The sequence below is a fragment of the Triturus cristatus genome, chromosome 2_2 (assembly GCF_964204655.1).
Source record: "Triturus cristatus chromosome 2_2, aTriCri1.1, whole genome shotgun sequence".
Lineage (NCBI taxonomy): Eukaryota > Metazoa > Chordata > Amphibia > Caudata > Salamandridae > Triturus > Triturus cristatus.
Window position 1 is genome coordinate 216,519,309 of NC_140582.1, and position 25,443 is coordinate 216,544,751.

Below are 25,443 nucleotides of genomic sequence, written 5' to 3' on the forward strand. Positions count from 1 at the left end.
CGCATGTATATTCAAATGATCCTGTAGTCTAAATAAGTATGTTATGAAGAAACAGATGCAATTTTTTGCAGCACAGGGGAGGCAGATTTTTAGGTAGACAAGTTCCATAAAGAACTTCCTTATTCCTAATAAGAATTGAAAGGGGTACAGGGAATTTCTAACAAGAAGGTGCCAGCATCAAATGAACCAAGCTTAAGGTTCCGAGGATAGGCACGAAGCTTAACTCCCCCTTAGCAGGGCACAGTAGCAGAGTCAGGAAGAGATCTTCTCTCAGTGAAGTCTGGACAGGGTCTGCTAAACTATTCTACTAAACACATAATTAATATGAGAAGGAAAATTCTGGAAGACTCTCCATATCGGTTCCCACCAAACAGTCCAATCAGCATCGGTCGTCTTCTGGGAGCAAGTAGACTCCCTTGTTTTCCTACGCTGGACAACGAAGCTCACATTTGCGCAACCTTGGCTGTATCACTGGTCAGGTCGGCCTGGGACAGGAGGATCTCTCCCACTATCACAATCTGCATGTCCACAGCCAAATTCCAATTAATGTCTAACTATCTAACAGTTTCAGCACAATAACAATAAGCCTGTTGTAGCTAACGAGCATATTTATAAGACGCCTGCAGAAGGAGAAAAATATGAAACTAGCGGAACATTTTATAAATGTGGTATACAAGTACCTCGGGCCTGGTTACAAGTTAGGCCAACCTTGAGATTGACATGGCTTCCAAACAAGCATGAGTAAATGTTCTCATTACATTACGGTAATATATGTGTGGCTCTCCTCTAAGGTAAATGCAACCACCTACTACATTTTACTATTAATAATTGCACACAGATTATTACTGTTAAGTACACATTGAGTATATCTTGCATATAAATGTGTGGAGCACTGAGTTACCCAGCTCCAGCCTTGTCTAGAGCTGGTTGATGGTTAGATTCATGTGTAAGGAACATTGTCCTGTTAAATCATTTGCAGATGGTGTAAGTTCATGACATCTGAGTGTATGATATTGTTGGCAGAGAATTATGATTTTATTAAGTGGAAAGAAAAAGAATGTATGTTATCTTGATAGGACGTCAGCCCTTCAGGTAAATAAAACTGGGGGTGCACAAAGTCACAACTTTTTTCTCTTACAGGCTTTACACATTCTTTGCAAAAGCCACAAAGAGCTTGCAAAGGTCTAATCAGACTCTCGTTTTTATATTACTCATTCCGCTATCTTTTTTTTTAAAAGTGTAATTTCGGCTTACGCGTCTTGGGTCACCAGATATAAAATGTTATGCAAACGAAAGCATATGTGTACAAAATAGTTCTGAGTTACTGTCATAACAGTGTTTCACAGTGCCTATGAGAATAATACACCAAGTTTCAGTGCTAACAACTCACAAGCGAAAAACTATTCTTGGATGAAAGCGAAGGAAAAAACCGCTAAACTACGCAAATGCCAATAGTTGGGAACTATACAAAGCTTTGCACGCCAAATACCATCTTTGCAAAATTCAACCTTATTCTGCAACAGACACTCAATCCACTGTGTTTCAGTTCTGGCAAGAGCAGCAGTAATTGGGAGGCACACATGAGATGCTACACAGTTTGTAACCCCCCCCCCCCATCCACCCCAACTGTAGACTGTCTTTACCGTAGGTACACACAGATCACATTTGATCTAAGAAGGTAGCCATATGGATTTTACACACTAATGCCATAAGCATTCAATTTCTCATCAGGGTTTGTAAGAGTTATATAAATACAATTTTAATAGATATATCTAAATTTCATGCCCATGTAATCAATCAATAAGGATTTATAAAGCACATGCAGTCTCCTGTGAGGGTCTCAAGGCGCTGGTGTTGCTAGCTGCTTCATGGAGAAAACAGGAAAAACGAGGCAAAAGCAGTGGCGTAACGATAATTGAGGGGGCTCCCCTGCAAGGTACGCGGAGAGCCCCCCTCCGGACTCTAGCAGGAGCTCCCTGGCCGAAGTGCAGTGCTGAGGGGGCCCTCTGGAGCTTGGGCCCCCCGCACTGCGGGGGATGCGGGGCCTGTGTTACACCCCTGGGCAAAAGCAGGAGAAAGCACTCAGAAAAACAGGTGGAAAACACAAAGAAAGCAGTTAAAGACATGGCATAAGCAAGAGAAAGCACTCAGTGAAATGGGGGAAAGAAAGGAGAAAGCAGTAAAAATAAGGCATAAGCAAGAGAAAGCACTCAGTGAAATGGGGGAAAGAAAGGAGAAAGCAGTAAGAATAAGGCAAAAGCAGGAGAAAGCACTCAGAAAAACGGGGAGGAATCAGAGCAGTACAGCAGCATAGGAGAGCTGGGCCTGGGATGCAACATCTACGAGCATGTAACAAAAGTTCTTGCCTCCCACATACTCACACCTGCTTGTACCTTTGTGATGTTTCTCTGTCTGCAGTGTGGCGCAGCGGCCAGGGTGGCAGACTCTAGACTGCAGGGTTCACGGTTTGATCCCTGGCTCTGGTAGCAAATTAGTCCAGCACCATGTGACTCTGGGCAATATCTTGCTTAATCTTCCTGTCGGCCCCCAGCGCCGGGACACCTCTCTGGAGGTAGCAGTGCGCTTTACAAATGCTGGAATTTACATTACACAGGGTCGGACTGCCCTGTTGGGCAGTCTGACAGTATTGGAAAGGCTGGGCTGTCTTTGAGCTGTTTGTGGGTCTTTTTTATTTTATTTATGTGCTTTTATATAGTGCATACTTTACCCAGAGGTGTCAGAGTGCTTTGCAATGGATCAAAGTACATTAGATCAGACATTCCAGGCAACATAGTAGAGGTGAAAAAAAGTATGACTCCTACAGTTACTCAGAGTGATGGTTACATATTTACAAAATATAAACTCATTAAAAATTACACATTGCAAACTAAAGTTGTAACGATTAAGGTTTCAAAAGTGTTTTGGATCGTTGGTCCCCAGCCGGTTTGTCTGTCTCTCACTTTGCTTTTGTCCCTCTGAAGTACTTTCCCCCTTGCCGGTCTGCCTGACTCTATCTGCATTCCTTACCCCTTTTACCATTCCTCTTCTACCTTCCATTCTCCATCTGACGTGTGTTTTGGCTATGCTATGCGTTAATATCTCTTGTTATTGTGTAATCACTGTTTTTCTCCTATGTTTACTCATGGCTCCTGTAACTGATGTAATTTTGTAACCTGTAACTCGCTGATCCTCATGTAAAGCGCTCTGATACCTCCGGGTCTAGCCAGCGCTATATATGCAAATAAATAAAATAAAATAAATAAAAGTACATATTCCATAGGAATCTATCTCCTCATCCCACAGTCTTTTTCCCCGCAAGGAATCACAACGCGGTCGTTACAACGACCGCGTTGTGATTCCGCATACCATTACTCCGCAAGTCGGAACAACGGCTTGCGGAGGGGGGTGCTGAATGTTGGAATAGTATAATTTACTATTCCAACTCCAGTCTGTGCGGACACTAGGGAAGGTGTTGGATTTTAAATCCAATACCTCCCCCCCCCCTCCGAAAGTCGTTGTTCCGACTTGCGGAGTAATGGTATGCGTAATCACAACGCGGTCGTTGTAACGACCACGTTGTGATTCCCTGCGGGGACAAAGTTTCGCAGTAAACGTTGTTTACCATTCCATAGTTGAAGCGGAAGGTCAAACTAGTTTTCTAGTGAGGAACATGAATCAGTCATAGTCAGAGAACTATTATTAACAGTGTCTTTGAAAGAGAAGAGTTTTAAGGTCCTTTTTCAAACTGCAGAAAGAGATGGTAATGCGAAGGTATGGCGGAAGCGAGTTCCAAATTCTGGTTGCAATTCCTGAGAAAGATTGCACAATAAGTCTTTCTCTTTTGAAAGTCGGAGGTTCGTGCAGTAGGTTCGGCTTTACGAGAGGGTCTTGATCCAACTGAAATTTTGAGTTTGTTAGCTAGGTAGCAAGGGGTGGAAATATGAATGGCTTTATGGGTGATATAAGCAGTCTGTTGATCCCGGCGTATGGGGTGTTACCGTAGTCCAGTCTGCTGGTTATGAGCGCATGGGTGACGGTCCTTCTGCAGTCGGGGGGAATCCATTTGAAGGTCTTGTGGAGGATGTGCAGGCAGTTGAAATTGATGGAAGTGACGGCGTTGATCTAACAGTTCATGGAGAGGGAGGATGATGCTGAAGTTTCGTGCCTGGTCTGTAGGGGTATTAGTGGTAGCTCTGATTAAGTCAAAAAGTTTCTTTGGTCTGTTCTCGGCTAAATCAAGGACGGTTCTGAAGTAATTTGATTTTTCGCAGAAAATGTGGTTGTGGTAGCGTGATATAGCGTATCGGAGATTAGAAAGATTAATAATAGAGGGTGACTGTCTCCATTTCTTCTCCAGGTATCTTAGATTTTTTCTTTCATCATAGAGGGTCTAATTGAAACATGGGGCAGAAGGTATGCGCCTTTTTCTTTTGCTTTGAAGTGGAGCTAAATTGTTTATCAAGACAGAAAGGTTAGTGAAACTTTGGGCAGTCACGTCGTTAACATCAGAGGTGAGGCTGATGTCTGGAAGTGCCATCTTAGAACACCTATACCTATATGACTTGCCTTTGCGAGTTTAAATCTGCCCTGATTAGCGAATGTGGGCCACTTTTTTAGCTAATTAATTAGCCAGTGGGGGGCACTCTTAATTTGGTGCCCGGCCCTATTTCCTGTCCTAGTCTGACCCTGTCCATACAGCTGACTCCCATGTAGCTTCTGTTCTATGGGGTCTCATGGTGGATACCTACCACACACATAGTCCCTATTAGAACTCTAAAAACAACCTTCCTTCAGCACTATGGATGGAGGTCTTAGCTTCCGCTGCGGAAAACAGCGATTTCAGGATCTAGCACACAGACTCGCTTTACTCCACTTTTCATTCAAAGCTTGCATGTTCTGCTGTTGACCTCACCATATTCTGAGAGATATTTGTGAAAGTTAGATCCATTACAGCCTGGTTTTCTGTCATGTGCTAGCTATGTAAAATAATACAGTGGTTAGTATTTCTAAGAAGATATTTCTCAGTTTGGAGACATGAGATGCTAGATCAAATAGGCAATGGTTTGTACTTAGGTGTGTGTGAAGGTCCCAGAACTAGAAGATACATCAGGTGACAAAATCATAATGTAGTCTCCATAATGTGGGACAGCTGTGTCCAAACTTTATCCAGTGCTCTGTATTTCTCAATTGAATCCAGCAAGAGGTCTTGAAAGTCCCAGAAGATATTTCAGTGATGGTCACAAGTCAAGGTTGAAAGTTGGGACCTTTTTACTCTTAAGATACAGACAGGGACAACATTGTTGATCGAATGTGTACAACATCTGTGTAAAATGCAAATCGATTGAAGATGGCAGACTTTTAAAATCCAAATAAAAACATTTCTAAGACAACAAATTAGTTTCTTTTGTAGTAGGTATTGGCATTTTAAAAAACATTTTATAGCAAGTTTTTAAAACTGTTTTGTCAGTCGAACTTGACCTGCCTAAAACTTCAACGTTGTCTTGCCATTATTTCACGAGGCGAGATTTAAAAACCTAATTACAGTGTTAGCCAATCTAGGTGTTTGTGCTAGGTGTGATACTGGTAAATTGTGGTAATGGTAAAATAATTTCTTGGAACTATATGTTTTTTAACTCAGCCTTTTTGGAATTAAAAGTCTCAAAAAACTCTATTTTCAAGCTAAGTGTTTCATTCTAAATCACTAATGCTGCTGCGTGATAAGACCCCCTATTTAGCGACCCACGTCTCAATCTTGACCTCAGAAGCTTTAGAAAATCCCATTGCGCCCCACCTGAAGCCAAGAACACTCCAGAAGAAAACCAAGTACAGAATACCTGGCCCAACAAGGTCTGCAGTTAATCAGAAGGCGGCATCTCATTCCCATCTTCTAGAACATTTTAAAACATGCCAATCACTATACAACAGAGTGCACCAGCTGTAACACAGTGCTGTGCACCCAGCACACTGAGGCCCAGACCATTAGAAATGCACTTCTTCATTCAAACCCCTGCATCACTCAAAAGGCCTAATCGTAGCCCAACAGAATTGATGAGTATCCCCTAAGACAACTTAATGCTGGTCATGTGACGCCCCCAACGCCACAGGAGACCAAACTCAATCAGAGGTTGCACCCCCTTCCCACCTTTATTTTCTGGTCTCAGGTTTCCTTGCGGGAGCCTCTGACGGGTAAGGGAAGACACAGGAATCTCATGTGTGGCCCTCCCAGGGCAAGGACCCTTCCCTACCCCACCTCAGGTAACTATCACAATGTGCCAGATACCACTTGTGCACACCTCGACCCCCCCCCCCACCTCAAACACACAGTCAAAAACGCTGCATATTGCACCATCACCAACAATGAGCTATCTCCATGGACGTCATTTAGGGGTCGCAGCTGTGCCCAAGGGTTTACCCCTCCCACCCCCTGGCGCTGCCTTTGCAACCCCTGTCCTCAGAGGTAGCAAAATCAGTCCAAGGAACACAGGGGCAGCTCGTCCTTATGGATGTCAACTGGGGCTCCATGTTCCTTGTTTTCAGTCATTTTTTTATTACACTAATAGTGAATGATAACATATTATTAACATATTATTCACTATATGTTTAATAACAAAATGGAGTACAATTAGATGGAATATGACCCTACCTGGCAGCTGAGGTAAGTAAAAAATACTTCTAAATCTATGTTGTGTGTGTGCTTGCAGGTGAGAGTGTGCTTATGTAAGACAGAGTGTGTGTATGAGTGAATGTGTGTCTATGTGTAAGCATGTCTGTGTGAGTGAAAGTAAAGGTCAAATTGCGTGTGATGTCACTTCCGTTACCCCAGGTGTTTTGATAAATTGACGTTCATGGCTACCTCCTTTTCTTTTTTCAAATGCCATATGATAAGATGTTAAACCATTTCCAATGTTAATGCTGCATGTATGGCTGGGGAAAATTGAATGTGAAAATTGATAAAGGGGACAGGGGACCTGGGCTCTTCATGCCTCCTCAGATGCCATGAGGCAAACTAAATGTGCAAGCAAGACACAACATTGATGGGAAAATAAATGTTACAAAGTTTGTTAACTTGAAAAAAGAGGTGGCACCCAGTTTGCCCATATTCTTGAACCTAGTGTAAGGGAATGGGCAAAGGAATTCTCCTATTTGCTTGGGGTCATGCCCCCATAGATAAGACGGAAAAAACATTTTGCAGTGTGTGGGTACTAAGAGTGGTCTCAGAGACTTTTGCAACCCTTTTTAGGTCGAGCCTGGGCAGCGCATGCGCTTCTATGCGAGTCATGCTGTTTTTAGGTATGGACTTGAAGCTCCGCCTATTTTCCACCCATCTTTTCAATTGCCTCCTGTTACTGTCCTTTCTAAATGGTTGCTTTTGATACATGAATAAGCTTAGTAGTCCCTCCTTAGTACCTCCTTTTCTACATTTGTAACCTCCCATGAGGACTGGTCCTTTTACTTGTGTTGTTACACAGTATCTTTTATTTACAGTCTGTGAGTACTATTTTCTTTAATGATTTTCTCCTATTGCATGCACAACATGCTTTCCTGCAAGGGTGCCCGCTTTGTCTCCAGGCACCGTGCTTTAGGTTTCAGCATGGCGTCCGCTTTTACATTTATAATACCAATGGCGGCAAACTTGCACCTTTTCATCTACATAATTTTTTTTATCAGCATCACGGCACGCTTTTACTATAGCGGCCGAGCGACTTTTATTTCCCCGGGCCATTCTTTATGCAGGCTCGTCGCATTTAATATTCTTTGTTTTAAAGCGCACCATGCCCCGCTTTTGCTTTACTGGTAGCCGGACCCTTTTCTTTAGACGCTGCTCACCATATTCAGCTTATTGTCAAGCTCAATATAGTGAGCCGCATCTAAAGAAAGGGGTGCGGCCGCCATTAAAGTAAAAGCACGGCATCGGGTGCTTTTACAAAAAAAAAGCCATTTGTTTATGAAGCTCACAAATGAATGCATTTTTTGTGAAAGTGCCCCATGGCGCGCTTTCACAATAATGGCGGTTGGACCCCTTTCTTAAGATGCGGATTGCCATATTCACTTTCTCTGCGCCGCTTACACAGCTGAGCACCTCCCTTTAACACACGTGCCTCTCCCGCCGCAGCATTTCCTTCCCCCACCCCTCCCTTTCAGTGTGCCTGGAGTGAGGTCTCACATTTGTGGGATTTTGAGCTATTTGCATTGTAAATGACAACGCCTTTTAATTATGTGTTGGTTTTCACAACAATTAAATAAAAGGAATTGTCATTTAAAATGCCAAAAACTTAAACTCTCGCAAATACGAGACCTATTACATTGTAAATGCTTGTTTTCCCAGAGGCACAAACAATGCACCTGTGGGAAGTTTCCCTCACATTAGATGCACATTTTTCAAAATATATTCTATCCCATTCTGAATATTTGGGAAAAGAATTGCTGTTGGGGGCTATATGTGGGTGGTAGTACCAAACTCTAATATTGGGTGGGGGTAGTAGGACAGTACCAAATTCTAAACTTGGGTGGGGTGGTGGTGGGGGTAGGGCAGTACAAACTCTAATCTTTGGTGGGGGTGGGGGTATGGCAGTACCAAGTTCTAATCTTGGGTGGGGCAATACCAAAACCTTATTTCTAGGGTGGGGATGGAGGTAGGGCAGTACCAAACTCTTATCTTGGGTAGGGCAGTTTCTGAAAGTGTGTCTTTCCCATTGTGTGCCCCTTATGAAACTTTTGTTTTCAAGTATGCAGTGCTGCCAAACTAAAGGTCACCACATTTAGATGGTAGACCTATATTATATTGGTTCATTATCTAATCCAGAATTTGTTAATTATTGGTCAACCAATCAAAAAAGTGCTATCATTCTGTGTGCATGTCCCGGATAGAGATATTTTGACAGCCGGAGGATTACAAACAATTTTCGGTGTTGAGGAGCTGAATACCATTTTAGTTTTCTAAAGTCTGCCTCTACTTGTCTTTTCTGAAGCCGGCTTCCAATTCTCTAAAGCTAAGTTTGCCTAACTCAAGACAGGCGCCATATGCAATGTTGGCAAACACAAGTAAAATGTTCTCAAACATGTAGACTAAAAAACCCTTAAACTGTAAATTAAAAAAAAAATCCCAAGGTGAAACTTTAAACAGTATATAGAAGGTGCAGCAATTTTAGCTTTTTTCTGCGTAGTTGGAAAAATAGTAACAAGAAATTGCCATTCCAGAGATGTTTGCAAATTGAATAAAGTGTTTAAAGAGCGGTCTGTGAAAGGGCCAGTGTATGCTGCGTAACTGGTACAAGAACAGTTATGACCATAGCCGTGCTTTTACTATATTGTGCAATGTTGGAAACAAATTGCCAATTTTACACCCTCTTTCCATGTCAGAATAATTACCCAGCATGCAGCTGTTCTGTATGTCAAGGGTGACTGGGCATGACTGTCCCAAAGAGCGGTAGCGTCTCGCTGTGACTGGTGTCAACAAACATGATAGTGTGTTCACTAGTGATCACGGGTGTGTTCACTAGTGATCACGGGTGTGTTCACTAGTGATCACGGGTGTGTTCACTAGTGATCACGGGTGTGTTCACTAGTGATCACGGGTGTGTTCACTAGTGATCACGGGTGTGTTCACTAGTGATCACGGGTGTGTTCACTAGTGATCACGGGTGCTGTCGCATAGTGTAAGTCAACCCTTATTTATTGCACAGTAGTCTACAAAAGTTTCTTTGAGTTGGATGTACCTAAATATGAGGGCTCCCTGGACCACGAGTGAACATACTGCTAGTGACTTTGTTGACATGCATCCTGGGCCACCAAGGCTGAGGGATGCTCAGGGCACCGCTGTCAGCCCTGACTTGTCTTTAACTGTGAGGAATTGAATGTGAGGGTTCATTTGGGACTGTGATATGGTTACCACGGTGGAGTTTTCACACATTGAGGAATGTTTCCTTGGGCATCACTAGTTGGTGGAGTAATGAGTGTACCTGGATAATGGGTCCCTGATCGTGACAGCTGACGCGGTGACACATTGGGAAATGCGATGACTAATGTGGTAGGTCGCACCGCACAGTTGGGCATGTGACAGACCCTATATCCATCATGCACTTATGCGCAGACTTGCCCGGCACCATAACAAAAAATGTCTTAACCGTTGCATTGTGTTACTTTGACAGCAGCCTGCTTTAAGTGAAGGAATTGGAGTTGTCGGTTCCTGTTGTTTAGCAAACTGCTATTACTTATTTAAAGTGTACATAAATCCCACGTGTCGCCGCTGCTGCATAATTCATATACACCATATAAGCCTTTGCGCTGCCTCGGCCACAGGAGTAGAAAGCGCGCACAAGTAAGCGCAGTTCCCTGCTTCCAGGGCAGGCAGGCAGATGCTGCCTGCAGACACTCAGGAGCAGGCAGCATCCTGGTAGCTGAGGCGAACGCTCACAGGACTCTGGAACAGGTGAGCGAGCCGAGTGCAGGCACGTGGCAAGGATACAGCACGCAGACGCACACACAAACCCCTTGACAGGCAGCAGAGTAGGGGAGGGAAACACCGCAGGCATGCATGCCATGATGCCACGGGGACTGACGCCAGCCCCCCGACAGAATGTTGAGCCACAGACACAATTCTGAGGTGTCGCTTTTGTTTCCACATTTTGCAGGAAAAGCGCAAGAGGCAGGCGGAGATCGACGACAGGCGGCAGCTCCTGGAGGACCATATACTGCAGCTGCAGCATTTGAAGGTAAGAGGCGGGGGCGAGAGGGGCGGGGGCGGCAGGGCAGGCTCGGCTTCATGAAATATGCAGATGGCGCCCCCTCTGTGAGGGGGCCGCGGCTGCCCGCGCTCGTTAGCGGTAAAAGCATCACCCGGCTGTCTGCCTGCTCACGGGCTCTCCCCGGCATGGGCTGTCTGCCTGCGTTAAGAGATCACGGTGTGAACGCTGAGGCGCCGGGGCATGTGTGTGGTGTTCGGTGGCACGGCTGCATGTGTGTGCTCGGCAAGCAGAAGCGCGTCAGGTTTCAAGGGCTGACACAGAACTGACAGCGTAATGGCTGACGTCTGCAGTTTCCCGATCTATCCTTGCGCCTGTAGGTGAGAGATTTAATGTAAAATGGCAGTCAGGCTCATATTGTTGTCAGCACTGTTACTTCTGTCCTTGTAAAGCCCTGCTGTTGTTTCTCAACACACATGACAGCAGCCCAGAACTGCATGCATACTCTGCATGTAAAACCCCACGAGAGGGGAATAAGGCAGGCTGTTTTGAAATCCACAGTGCCTAGTTTTCTGTGCAAACCCGCTCTCGTGTTCTTGCCAAGGTTTGATTAAGATACCAGTGGCAGGTGGTCTTTGCTTTGCTGCTAGGGCCGATTTTGGCACCGCCGTGTTTTATTCTATCATTGTGCACGCGGGAGGGCGAGGAGTGACTTGCACCAGTGAGCGTTCATCCACAGAGTCCGTGCTGTCGCCACACCCCGTGTAGGTCTGCTCACCTTCCGCAGCTGTCAAAGGATGGGTTCTGCGACGGCACCAGGGACCCTTAAATGAATTCACCTTCAGACTGACGTCACAACCTGAGGTAATTTCCCGTGTTTTGTGCACACCGAGGTGTTCCTCGGGAGACACAGCGACATCATCTGTGGTCGTGATTTGACAGGTGGAAGTTCACCTGCAGATTGATGTCCCAATCAGTGTTAAACGGTCATATTCTCTGTGCACACTGAAGTGCTTCTCAGTGGTGAGTGTGAGCAGTGCTTACCTGTTTTGCCTCAAAAGCCCCTTAGAGCCGGGTCACCGCAGGTTCAGTAGGAGAACAGGGTGGACGTCTGGTTTATCAGCTGCGGGGCGGGGCGGGGCGGGGCGAGTTGTTCTATTCTTATGTGAGGAAGGGGAGGCAGAGGGTGCTGGCTAAGAGGTCTTAGATAATCCCATGGGGGAGTACCCGCAGTCTGTCGTCCCAGGTGGTGGGCTATAGCCTATCTCGGGAGCGGTATTCTCTCTCTATCCCTCAAACAAGCATTTGCAATGCATAGAAACAATCGCAATGGACCGCACTCCGCTAGCCCCTCCTCCGGGTCGCCCCTAGGGAATCTGGTACATGGAGTTCTAGAGTGGTTCACCCCAGTGGGTGCAAGTAAGTACTTGTTGAACTGATGATCACTGGGGTGAACCACTCAAGAACTTCATGTACCAGCTTCCCTTGGGGCGACCCGGAGGAGGGGCTAGCGGAGTGCGGTCCATTGCGATTGTTTCTAAAAGCATTTGCAATGCAATAGGTCTCGCATTTGCGAGAGTTGAAGCTACTGGCATTGTAAATGACAATGCCTTTTACTTATCTGTTTTTAAAAGCAACACATATATAAAAGGCATTGTCATTTCTAATGCTAATAGCTCAAACTCTTGCCACTGCGAGACCACTTTAATGGTGCCCGCACCCCTTTCTTTAGACTCTGCTCGCCGTTTTCAGGTTACAGCGAGCAGCATCTAAAGAAAGAGGCGTGGCCATTATCAAAGTGAAAGCGCAGTATGGGGCGCTTTCACCCAAAACAAAAAAGAATGAAAGACAGCTTCTGTGGCGCGGCTGCTAAAGTGAAAGCAGACCGTGCTGTAAATGAAATAAATAAAGAAGCGCAGCCGCTAAAGTGAAAGTGTACCGCACTGCAAATTAAATAATAAATACGTGCAGCTGCTATAGTGAAAGCAGACTGTGCCGTAAATTAAATAAATAAATAAGCGCAACCGCTATAGTTAAAGCAGACCACGCTGTAAATTAGATAAATACATTACTAATAACAATATAAAAGCGGGCGGCGTGCTGCAACGTCGTGGGTGGAATAGGGGAAGATCCTTAAAGAAAATAGTGTAGTGCTCACTGACTACATCAAGCAGACCGTGTAACAAAACAAGTAAAAAGTCCAGTCCTTATGGGATGTTACAAATGGAGACAAGGCGGTTCCGAGGAGGGACTACAAGGCCAATTCACGAATGAAAAGCAATGATTTCGAAAGGACAGTAACAGGAGCTAATTGAAAAGAGGGGCGAGAAATGGGGGGAGCTTCTATGCCGTACCTCAATACAGCGTGCCTCGCAGAGCAGCGCATGCGCTGCCCAGGCCGACCTTAAAACAGACTAGTTTGTTTAGGACACAAACCCTCACCCTCTCTCACAGAGGCCATGTTTTCAAATCGCTTATGCGTGACACTTTTATGGTTTCAGTCTGGCTATGAGTGACACGCTGCTGTCAGAAGAGTGACACTTTGAATGACACTTTCTCAAGAGGTTTTTCAAAGCAAGGACCAGTATTTGAGTGTCTCTCTGTGAGTTTTCGGTCACTATATCAAGACCTATCAATCAGCAAAGAACATACACCTAAGACAAGCCAGACCTATTGGCGTCGCCAATGCTTATTAGCAGAAGTAGATGAATAAGTAACAAAAATGATTTTGTTAAGATTTAAAATTGGAACATTTCAATTCTGAAAACACCAGACTATGCATTGAATAATTCTCAGTCTGTGGATTGCATATTTTAATCACTCCTGTCCTCCCTTTCATATGATTTCCTTTTGCACTTTCTCACTGTGCTGCCACTTGCCGGGCTGCAGGCCGAGGTGCACTGTCCCGTGCTGACTGCAGGCAGGCTGAGCCTGGTGCTTGTGGGGGAAGAAGCCTGCTCGTGGACTTAACTTCTGGTCTGGCTGCAGTGCTGTGTCACAAGACTGCCGGATACTACTCCGCAAGTTGTTCGGCACTGAGGCAAACTTTGGACATTTGGAGCACACTAAGAACGCACCCAAAACACTGCTCCTCGTCTGGTCAGTTGACTGCGTGCCCGCACATTGTTTGCAGATATCACCGACACTGCGGGGGAACATGCAGTAACTGGGTGCTGGTGGGTTGGAGACTTCAGGCAGCCCGTGTGTGGCTGTGATCAGCGGGTTTGTGGCATGAGGGGTACATGGACATCATTTGGAGGTCATCAGAGGTCGCAGCTGTCACAAAACGTTTGCCTCCTCTGAGGCCATGGGTCGCAAAGGAAGTGCCAAGGGTAGCAGACTGAGACCGGTGACTACCTCCAGTTGCCTACCATGGAGGGACACAGTTGAGCAGTTATTTTCTCAGCAGCTATTGAGTGGGTGGCACGCAATTGAGGCCAAGCTAAGCATAGAGTTAGTGGCCCGTCGAGTGGCCTGCCATGGTCTTCCCGTGCCCCTGGGCAGCTGTAATAGCGGCATTCTTGGACATCTACATCTTCCCTTTTTTGGACAGTGCAGACCTCCCACACTTCACAAACCAGCCTGTCAGCATTAACTTTTGATATTGAACCCCCGATTACCCAAATTTGTGTAATGTCTTATTCCTATACCCACAATGTCAGGACTTATACTTAGGGACTATTTCTGTTACAAGTATATTCCCTCAATTGCCCTTCAACCATAGGGAGCTTCCAGCAGAGTAAATGCAGCCAGCTGGGCTGAACAGACAAAACCTGTGGCAATCTAGGATTGAAATTCCTGGATCTGGTTGAGGAGAAGGTGGTGTTTGGTGCAGTTTGCGACAGACTCATGAGTACATTTGGGTTAAGTGGTGTTGTGATTTATTGAATTGAACTGATGAATTCATATATCTATTATGTGTGCAACACACTAACTTTGATCATTTGGGATTGTACTTTTTTATTGTTACTGCCTCAGGCTTTTGAGGAAAACTGGCATTTAACCCAAACTAAGCCAAACTTAAATGGGCAGTCTAGGGCATAGTTTATAGTGACAGAGGAAAGACAAACCCCTTCATGATTTACCCTTTCCTGCCTGCTCATACACCCAATAATGGACTGTTCCTAGTAATTCAGTAGATAAATGTAGTTATCTTAAAAATCTGGCATGGATCCGGCCCGCCAGGACCGATTTTGGAGAACCCTGTGCAGCTAGCAAATACACTGTTCCCACCTTGGGCATTAGCCTCGTGCATCCAACGATTTGCGTACAAGAACATGAGAATGACTTAAGAGGAAGCTCCAAACATCAATTGGAAATGGGCCCCTTCAGCCCTGGGGGTGTCAGTGTACGAGAGACGTATCCACCGCACACTGGACTTACACATTACATCTCTGGCTGTCCTTCAGGATGCTGTTGCCAGGGAGACAGCCCTCAGAGTACAGGCTTTCCATTACCCTGAGGTAAGACAGGCCCAAGCCACTCACTCCTCTTATGTATGAGGTGGATATCATGATTTTTCCTCAAGCTTAATCACACTGTTCACATTGGAAAACAATAAACCATTTATTTTCTCCATTTCCCAATATATAAATTCAATAGAATTAGTGTGACATATACCTGGTCAATGGTTATCAAAAGTGCAAACGCCATTTGCCTAAGTCCCTCATACACCTACAGCAGCAATCGTGAACAACAGGTTTCCCTTCTTTCTTTTTGCACCAGTGTCTGTAATATCACCCTTGCTATTTTGCCCATTTACTTTCGGAAATGGAATCATTTATCATAACTTTGTGAAGCCGATAAAGCCAAAATACATGAAATAACAGGCCATGATAAAATAAAATGAAAATATCATGCACTAAAATAAGATGGACTAAATGGAATAAAAGAGCAAGTTGGGAGATCGTGTAAAGCCGGTACCTTGCGCAACCCCAACTTTCCTGTCCCCCCTCAATGTATTTCCCACAACGAATTTTCCAATTTGCCATAAAATTATAGTAGGAGGCAGAGAGACACAAATAACGTGTGTATGTAGAATCTAAAGGCACAGTCACGGCGAAATACATACAGCCAGGTCACAAGCCGGGGGTAGACGCAAGTGGACGGCGTCCACCCACTATTTTCCCAGGGTGGACACAGTCCACCCTACCAGGAAGTCGGGCCGACTGTAAAATATGCTTAACTTTTCCCGGTGTAATTTTCAAACACCCGGGCGCATTCAGCTGTGCCTGCACATTGTCTGCTTTAATTCTGCAACAACTTGCAGGCCGGGACTGTGCTTCCTTAGTTCAGACTCCAGCTGGGCCCAAAACAAAGGCTGAATTTGAGGGGTCCTCAATCTTCCTTTTGTTCGAATCTCCTGACTTGGAGTGGTCTGGAGCCTCACACCTAGATAAAAAGGTGCACACCTTGTTAGCACTACACAGTACTTAAGAGAGGCATGCTTTTGACTTGAATGTATGACGTTGCAACGCATACATTTACAATGCATGCCTTTACAACGCAGTTTTTACATCGCAACATCCTTTATAAAGCATTCTTTTACATCGCATGCCATTGCACCGCATTTTCAGAAACTAGCTTTATAACGCATTCCATTACATCTCATTATACCTTTACAACGCATACCATTACATCACATTTAAAGTAAGTGTTGGATAGCGTTGGGGTACAAATTACTATTCCAACTCCAGTGAGTGCAACAGTAGGGTAAGTGTTGGATAGTGTAGGGGTAAAAATTACTATTCCAACTCCAGTGAGTGCAACAGTAGGGTAAGTGTTGGATAGTGTAGGGGTAAAAATTACTATTCCAACTCCAGTGAGTGCAACAGTAGGGTAAGTGTTGGATAGTGTAGGGGTAAAAATTACTATTCCAACTCCAGTGAGTGCAACAGTAGGGTAAGTATTGGATAGTGTAGGGGTAAAAATTACTATTCCAACTCCAGTGAGTGCAACAGTAGGGTAAGTGTTGGATAGTGTAGGGGTAAAAATTACTATTCTATATCCAGTGAGTGCAACAGTAGGGTAAGTGTTGGATAGTGTAAGGGTACTATGCGTTGTAATGGTATGCATTGTAATGACTTGTGATGTAATGCCTGCGTTGTAGTGACATGCGTTGTAATGACATGCGTTATAGTGACATGCGATGTAATGGCTGCGTTGTAATCAAATGCGATGTAAAGGTAGTGCGATGTAATGACTGCATTGTAAAGGTAGTGCGATGTAATGACTGTGTTGTAAAGGTTGTTTCCCTGTATACGACATATGCATGCACTGTAAGAAAGTCAGATGTGTTGGTCTTTCCCAGTAGTTACACAAAATAAATTGCATTTATATAGCGCTTACTACCCCTAACGAGACATTAAAATAACAATTTAAATACCACTAGTTTTTCTTTTATAGCATTACTCATTCCAATACAGGGTGTCAGAGCGCTTTACATTACACGTACACATTACATATTCAATAAATCATATAAGTTTGTAAATCAGTGTACAGGCTATGTTACATAAGACAGAATGGACTACAAGGTGTAGAAGTCACATATCATCCTTCATAGCTCACTATGCTATATTAGAAGGATTACAATGCAACCGCAAGTAAAATTAGGATCTCCGTGCTTAAAGCAGTAACCCACTTACCTATCTACATAAAATAAAATCTGTCCTCTGCAAGTTACATGATGTGCTCTGCAGGAGACACATTAACCTTCTAAGCTACATTGAGTCAAAACTGGAGGTAGACAATACACAGATCTTTCCAGCAAGTGCATTCATCTTCAGAATTATTTTACCATTATTATTCATTCAGATTTACTGGGAACACACAGACCTCTGCAGCTGGTGGCTTAACCCCATAAGTTATTGTACATGTGGGCTTTGCAACCAATTCAGCAGAACAGATTTACTGTCAGTTTTCTCCTTGTTGCCAATTTCTTTGTGACAGTATTTAAAAAAAATGAATGTATAAGCTGAGGCCCAGATTTTGCGTCAGGGTTGCTTCCCTTTTCTGGCACAAACTTAACGCAAAATCTACTTTGGGATTTACAGTGCCACACAAATCTCGTTTATGTGGCTTTGTAAAAAAGAATAAAAAAAATAAAGGCAGCACATTGCGATGACTTGTGTTATCTTACGTCAGGTAGGCATTACCTCGGTGGTGCTTGAGCGTTCCTATACATCCACCCATGTATTTTGACGTAAACCCAGGTTTACAAAGACTTGTAAACAGGTTGGTACAAAACTGGTGAGTCCACCTGAGGCTGGCGTAATAAAGATATTTCTCCTTATTTCTCCTCGTGAAATCATCTTTGCATTTATGCTGCATTCCGCAGCACACATACAAAGAGGAAATAGCCCCATAGGATAGTTTTTGTGTGGTTTGTAAAAAAAAAAAACTCAAGGGAGTGCATTGAGCTGCCTCGCCTTACCATGTGTCAGGTAGACATCACATGGGTGCTGTATTGCTGTTCCGGTACATCCACTCATGTATTTTATGTACAAATAATGCACACAGTGGCTTTGTAAAAAGAGTTTTTTTAAATGTTGAGTTACTGTGCATCAGGTAGACTTTACAGGGGTGGTGTATTGGCATTGCTGTATATCCACCCATGTATTTTGTGTACAAATAATATAGACAGTCTTCTTAAAGGCTGGCCCACTAGCTTTCCTTAGATCAGCTCTCGAGTCCATTTCACTGTAAGAGGAACAAGGTTATTCCCTATCTATTACTACAAGTGGGGGTGCGCCAGGCAATGAAGTCCAGTAGACTGTAAGTAGTATCAAAAAATCCTTTATTTCAAATTTATTATTTCATATGGAAGTTCTATGGTAAGCAATGCTCAGCCAACGCGTTTCATTCCCTCAAGGGGAACTTCACCAGGGCTGAAAATGACATGTAAAAGGACTCAAATCAAAACATGGACACAAACCAATACCAACCAAAATTGTGTTAGAAAAACAGCACAAGACTCAAACACAAACCCAATGCAATGGAGAGGTTACACACATGACAAATACACACATTTATAATTGGACGGTGATTACCATAGTACTACATGCTGAAAAACACATTAGTATGGACAGATTTAAAAAAATGAGACATGTAATATTCAAATTGGCACCACAAGAAAAACCCATTAAGTGAGAGAGGTAGTTTATTTCCTATGCATGCACCCAGTCAGATGGCATGAGAGGCATATGGCAGAGGCAGGAAACACCATATCGCCAGGAGCGAGAGGGTGGATGGAGTATAATGTGGTGTACTTCGTCAGCAAAAGACGGCACAAGTATAAGTAGCCAGTGCTCTGTAGCTGATACCACACTAGGATAGCCAGGTAATCCGTAACAAATGCGTACCTTATAGAGTCATCAAGTGATATCCAAAAGTGAACTTTCCAATTAACAATTTTCTCCAGTGTATTGCGCTGAAAGCCCTTGGAGTTTTTACAGGTATAATAAGGCCTGCATGTTGCGAACCTGATGTATAATAAAGAGCCGATGTTAAAGAAAGAAAAGAAGGGGGAAAGGCGAGTCAGTGTTAAGATATCTCAAAGCAGCGTAACATCCTAACGTGCCCCAATCCACGTGGATAAATAGCCAATAAGGTGCATGTGAGATACTATATCACCCCTTGTGCCTGCTGCACATAAAGTCACTTCAGATAAATATGAGTGTAGAACTACTGGCCTGTTGCACATATCCATGAGTGCCTGCACCCGTTAATACTCCTCGTGGTTTGAATCCTCAGCGTTTGCACCCAAAATAATTAAACTTGAAGGACAGCAAAGGTGAGTCAACCTTAAGAATTCTCAAGGACGCGTCACGCCCTAGCGGCTCCAATCCACGTGGTCAAATAGCCAGTCCGGCGCATGTAAAATACTACATCACCCCCCTTGAACTTGCAGCACATCAAGTCACATCAGACAAAGAAAGTATATGGAAAATACAAGTCCGCTATCCCGTTGCACATAGTCATGAGTGCCTTCGTACATGCTATTCTCCCTCGCAGGGTGTTGATCATAAAGATACAGTACCCCCGTGTGTCTCTAGCCTCAACATATGAAGAAAAAACAATATACGAGAGCCAGTCAGCCTGTTACGTGGAGCGTATACTATTTGAGTCATGGCGCTGTCGCTGCTGACAAGGTGCTGCTATGGTAATACACGGCCAGCTCCGTAAAGCTAAATATCTAAACATGCAAACAAAGCCACTGGCAAGGTGCTGCTATGGTAATACACGGCCAGCCCCGTAAAGCCAAGTATCTAAACACGCAAACAAAGCCACTGCCATCTCCTTACCGCAAAGACGCCCATCCGGTCAGACTCCAAAGTTGATGTGCGCGCTGATTCCATCATTCAAGCACGCTTAGCACCTCCCTCATAGTTAAGTGATCATATCAGGTTGGAACTACGTAAGGAGGCTGAAAGATTGGAGTCCCCGCCCCTTTCTCCCAGAAAATGTAGCGGAGTAATGTTACTTAAAGCAGCCATACTTTGTGCAATTCAGCCACTAAATTGACATCTCTTTATTTCTCCATTTTCACATAAAAGGTCAATGTAATGTGCAACTCTTGGTGCATGAGGTTAGAGTACGCCTGGCAGGCAGAAGCCACATGAACGTCAAGTGTCAAATGCATCCTATATGTGGCCTAGATTCTTGTTACTATATTCCTAGAAGGAGGAAGTGAGAAGTGATACAGGGTTCACTCACCTTCCCAAACATATGACCATACAAAACAACTGGAGTGAACCCCTACCGTGCTTAGCCTACCTCTCCATACCAGCCCAAGGGGATCACTCTATCGTATTAACTGGAATTCATCGAGTCCTCGTCCAGATACCTAGTATATCTGGGCGAACGCAACCTTGGTAACAAAGAAGCTCTTTGGTTATTGGGTGGGACACTATATTTAAAATAGTCTAGGGTGTCCTAAAAGTTCTTTTTATTTTCAAAGGGAACCCTAATGGAGTTAAAAACAGTTGGGGCTGCACTAAGCAAATTGGTATTCTCTAACTCCCTGGCTTAACAGATGTTTCAGCCATCACACCAATGCCTCACCAGGCTAGTTGGCTTTCATCAGGACCTCACAAGGATCCCATTAGTATCCTATTTGTGTGCAGTCAATTGTGAAACTTCCATTCACCATACTCATACATGCCATACATACCAACCCATCCAGTCCCTATGTTTGCATTTCTTTAGAATCGTCCTGTTTAGAGCTCCATGAGGGTAAAGAGGCCGATAGCCCTTGTAGTCAAACTTTCATCAAACGTCTCTATCTGGCTGTGAATCTATTTGGTTCCTCCTCCCCCACATACTAGATTCTTATTATAGATGGTGCAACATTACAGGGTATTAAATCAAATACAAGAGTGAGATTTGACTTAGGTCTCATAATGTGGTCAAGTTGGGAAGCTGGGATTGATCCCAGGTTTTCTGCTTTCACATTGCTCATTTCATCCTTTAGATGGTCATCTCTTTATTTCTCCTATTTGTCCTGTTTTACATCAAAGGTTAATGCTTTATCTTTAATTCTTGGCACACGAGGTTAAACCGTGGGTGGCAGACAGATGCTACAACTGTGCACTTTTCACTTCAAATAATGCTTGCCTTGCATAATTCTGCTTGCACCTCCATGACCCAGATATTTCAGTTATGTGCTGAAGTATATAACTCTGTCACACCAAAACAAAAATGATTTCCAAACATTTGAAATTATGTGCTTTATTGACTAGTTCAATCACTGAATATTGAAGAGCTGTTTTCCTTGAAAGGAAGACAAGTTGCTTTTTTGTCGCTCTGGAAATTCGAGAGCGCTGGATATGGCTGTGTTAAATTTTACCAAGTTGTTACTCTGCCGAGGTATGGGTGGTCTTGTTTTTTGCCTTTCTAATATCTACATACCTCAGCGATGTTGCAAAGTTTCCAATGTTCTGTAATATAACACAGTAACACAGGGTAGCTTTGTTGTTATGCTCTTAGGCCTGGGAGACTAATGTAATTCAGAGTTGTGCTATGTTTGAAATGAAAGATCATGTGTGCTTATTTAGGACTGGCTCCTTCCGGATGAGGTTACACAGTGAATAGGTGAGCCCACAGGTCAGTGTTACTGTGAAAAAGTAGGGCTATTGGCCATCTCCGGTGCTCCATGTTAGCAGTGTGACGTCTAGGATATGTAAAGTTCTTATTAGGGGGCCTAGTCTAGTGTAGATTCTGATTACTGGCCATAATTTGTGAGGCCTCTCGCTGTTCCTTTATCTCCCCACTTGGGTAGTTTTTCTATGCAAACTAGTAATATTTCCTTCTGAAAGCCAATAATTTCTTGAAAGTGCTAGTTGGGACTGGACTTGCTTGTGCCTTTTTATTGTGAGTTACCCGTATCACCATTTCCTTCTCATCCTTGGATACTGCATTGATTACGCTTACTTTGATGTGGAGCTGTCAGTTACACTGGTGAATATGGTTTAGATATTGTTATGCCAATAATAGGAGCATGAGAGATGTCTGCTGTTAAATGTTGAGCTGACATTTTGGGGGTCAGTGTGTAATTCGTAAAAACATAAATGCAGAGCCCCAAACCTTTTCTTAGGGTCCTGTTGCTGAATGCCAAGGTTCCTATTCTGCAATTGCTTATTTTTGCAGGTTCTTTTTTAATGCAGTTCTTTGCCTTCATCATTGTTTTCTTATCTCTCTCTCCTTTCTTCCCCTTCTGTATTTCTTTCTTGCTTTGGGTCATGGTCTGCTAGTGAAAAATGAGCCCCAGCCACCTAAAATGAGTGGAGGTGTGTAAGGCTGAGTAAGAATACTTTGCATAGCAAAACTGTGTCACCTCTGGAGAGTGCAGGCAGCTAAAGCAATCACATCTGTATGGAAATGTGCTGCGTATAGAATATTATGCCTGGTTGAGTAGGCTGGTTTTGGAGTTAGTTTGTTCAATCCTAGGGTAAAGGAAGCTTCATAATGACATAAGGCAAAACTGTTTTATGTGTAGCTTACAAAAGTGTTAGTCTTCTGCCTAAATCAGGTGGATTTGCATGTATGCTCATAATGCGCTCAAATGTACTCATGATAGACCTGCTAAACATATATGTGAGGTTTTAAGATCTGATGTCACTTCTAGTGATGCCACTTCCTGTAACTTAATGATTCGTGTTGCCACTTCCTGTGATGTCAATTCCTGTGATGCCACGTGCGATGTCACATGTCGTGATATCACGCACCATGATATCACTTACACACTGCGTAACTAGGTTAGCCCCCCAACTTCTTTTTTAGGACTTGTATCCTGCATGCAGCGATGGTACCAGCTCCAGCAACAGATGTGAGATTAAATACAGAGGCTTGGACGTAAAAAACAGGACCTGCTGGGAAGCGACCAGCTTCCATTTGTGGACATGAATTTGAGAAAAACATGGCGGAGTAGAGGAACTTAGAGCCTCATAAACAGAAGTGAGAATGAAGCTTAGCCCCGAATTAAAGCACACTGGCTGCTTTTGTAATACAGCCTCGGTATCTCCTTGCATGGGGTCTAGGAGCTATAATGCTGACTAATGCATTTTAGTGTGGTGATGCAGACACAGCTCTATAAAATTCATTAGTCCGACTCATGATGCATAGTACTTGGTGGGGCTGCATCATCTGTCACCACTCACCAAATCTCACCAGTACTCTCCCAAACCAAAATTTGGCTAATACGCAAAGCTTACTGGACCCCATCTTGCCACCACACCCTGAAAATCCTTGCGAGCCCCATTTGTTGGAACAGTAAAGAGGAAAAAGGCGACCTTGTCCTTTTAATCTTTCAGTGCAAATCACTGACCCCTTTCTGGGACAGACTTTTCTCCTTTCTCTCAACTCTATTTAACATCCACCGTTAGAAAGAATTCTCATTTCTCATCAAAAGCTTCCTTGTCCCAAACATTCATCAGCAATTAAAATCATTACCTCTAACTGGAAAAACACACAAAAAGCTTCCTTTCAAGCCTGGATTAATTTGATATCACATATCAGAGGTGCTGATAACATTGCCTTACAAGACTCCCCTGGAAAACACAATCGGGACCCATATGGGAATCCTTGGATAATTATTTTGCTAGCAATAAACCACTGTAAATTCTGTACAAGCTGTACCAACCTGGTAGGAATACCTCTCTATATTTAGTCCCTAAGAGGGGAAAATAACCCTAAATATCTCAACTGTCCTCCTCAACCTACCGGCTTCCCATGTCCCTACTGTTGTACTATAAGTCCGTCATGTGCCAAGATATTTACTCATAAGTCTGTATACTTCAGTGCATGTATGACAGAACATTCTTGTATCAAGATATCCTATCTCATATGATGTTATGATTCATCGATGATTTTGTATTCATTTGTCCTCCTCTATTACTTTATCCCTTTGTTACTAGTATCTCGCTTTTTGAACATTTTAATAAAGATTATTTTGAAATAAAAAAAATAATTTAACACAATTAGGGAAAGCGTTGAACTTCAGAGGGGAAAAATATACTATTCCCACTACAGCTTATGCAACCGTAGGGAAAGCGTTGGACTTCAGAGGGGCTACGTTTACTATTCCAACTCCAGTCTAAGGAACAGTAGAGGAAGTACTTAAATTCAAACACATTACATTTTTGAATAACCCAATTAATTTAGAAAAAATATTACACTTTTAATATACACATTATTAGTTAACATTAAAAAATATATATTTATCCAAAATATAAAAACAATGAAACAATTCACGTAATAATAGATTAAATAAATAATTATCAATTATAAATGATTTTTTACTATTTTAATAATAATTATTTACTATTTTAAAATAATTGCAATAATGATTTACAGTTTAAAAAAATATAATTAAATTATTATTTAAATATTTCTTTATGAACTTCCCAACCTATATTTCTACTAATCTAGCAGCATACACTGAAAATAAAAATTAAATAAATAAGTACAGCCCAATTTACATAATTGATAATCAATTAAATAATAATAAATGTATTGTTAATTGTTTTTTACTTAATTAAACTTTCTATACCCCTACAAACTCAGCATCAGCCACCTAAAATATGCCTAAAATATATACATTTTACACAATTACATAACTAATGACCAATGAAAAATGAATTAACTGTTATTTATTAATTGTTAATTATTACTAAATTAACTTCCAACCTTAAACCCCCTACAAAACCTAGCAACCTACACGTAATATGTAGCTAAAATATATGAGTATTACAGAATTTACATAATTAGTAATCAATAAATGAATTAATTATAAATTAATAATTCATTGTTAATAATTATTTCTTAATTACATTTCCACCCTATACCCCTACAAACCTAGCAAACCGCACTAAAATATGACTAAAAGAAATCAGTATTACATGGTTTACATGATTAATATCAATCACATAATCCTTTATAAATTATTAATTATTACTTAATAAACTTCCCACCCTATCCCCCTACAAACCCAACAACCAGCTGCAACACTGTAAATTAGTATTAACAATCAAGTAACAAAATCGAAATCACTTAATATTACAAGATATATTTACAAATATTAATAGTAATTATACAAACAATAGTAGCACATAAAATTAATGTATGAACTAAAACATATGAAAATAATAAAAAAATGCTATTATCTACCGGTATATTACTGAAAACGATATTAAAAAAACAATGTTCTTAAAATAATATAACTCACTTAAAAAACAATGGGCCCGATTCACAGAACTAATCTGAG

The 25,443-nt window shown here is 42.7% G+C and overlaps 1 protein-coding gene across 2 annotated transcripts in view; it reads left to right on the forward strand.

Annotated features, from left to right (window-relative positions):
- The window catches only part of PALM2AKAP2 (PALM2 and AKAP2 fusion), an 843,707-nt gene that overhangs the window by 176,313 nt on the left and 641,951 nt on the right, over window positions 1–25,443 (forward strand). For both annotated transcript variants that reach the window (XM_085641250.1, XM_085641251.1), the window contains exon 2: window positions 10,632–10,712. In XM_085641250.1, coding sequence (XP_085497376.1) covers window positions 10,632–10,712 — 81 coding nt within the window. The remainder of the gene's footprint in view (window positions 1–10,631; window positions 10,713–25,443) is intronic.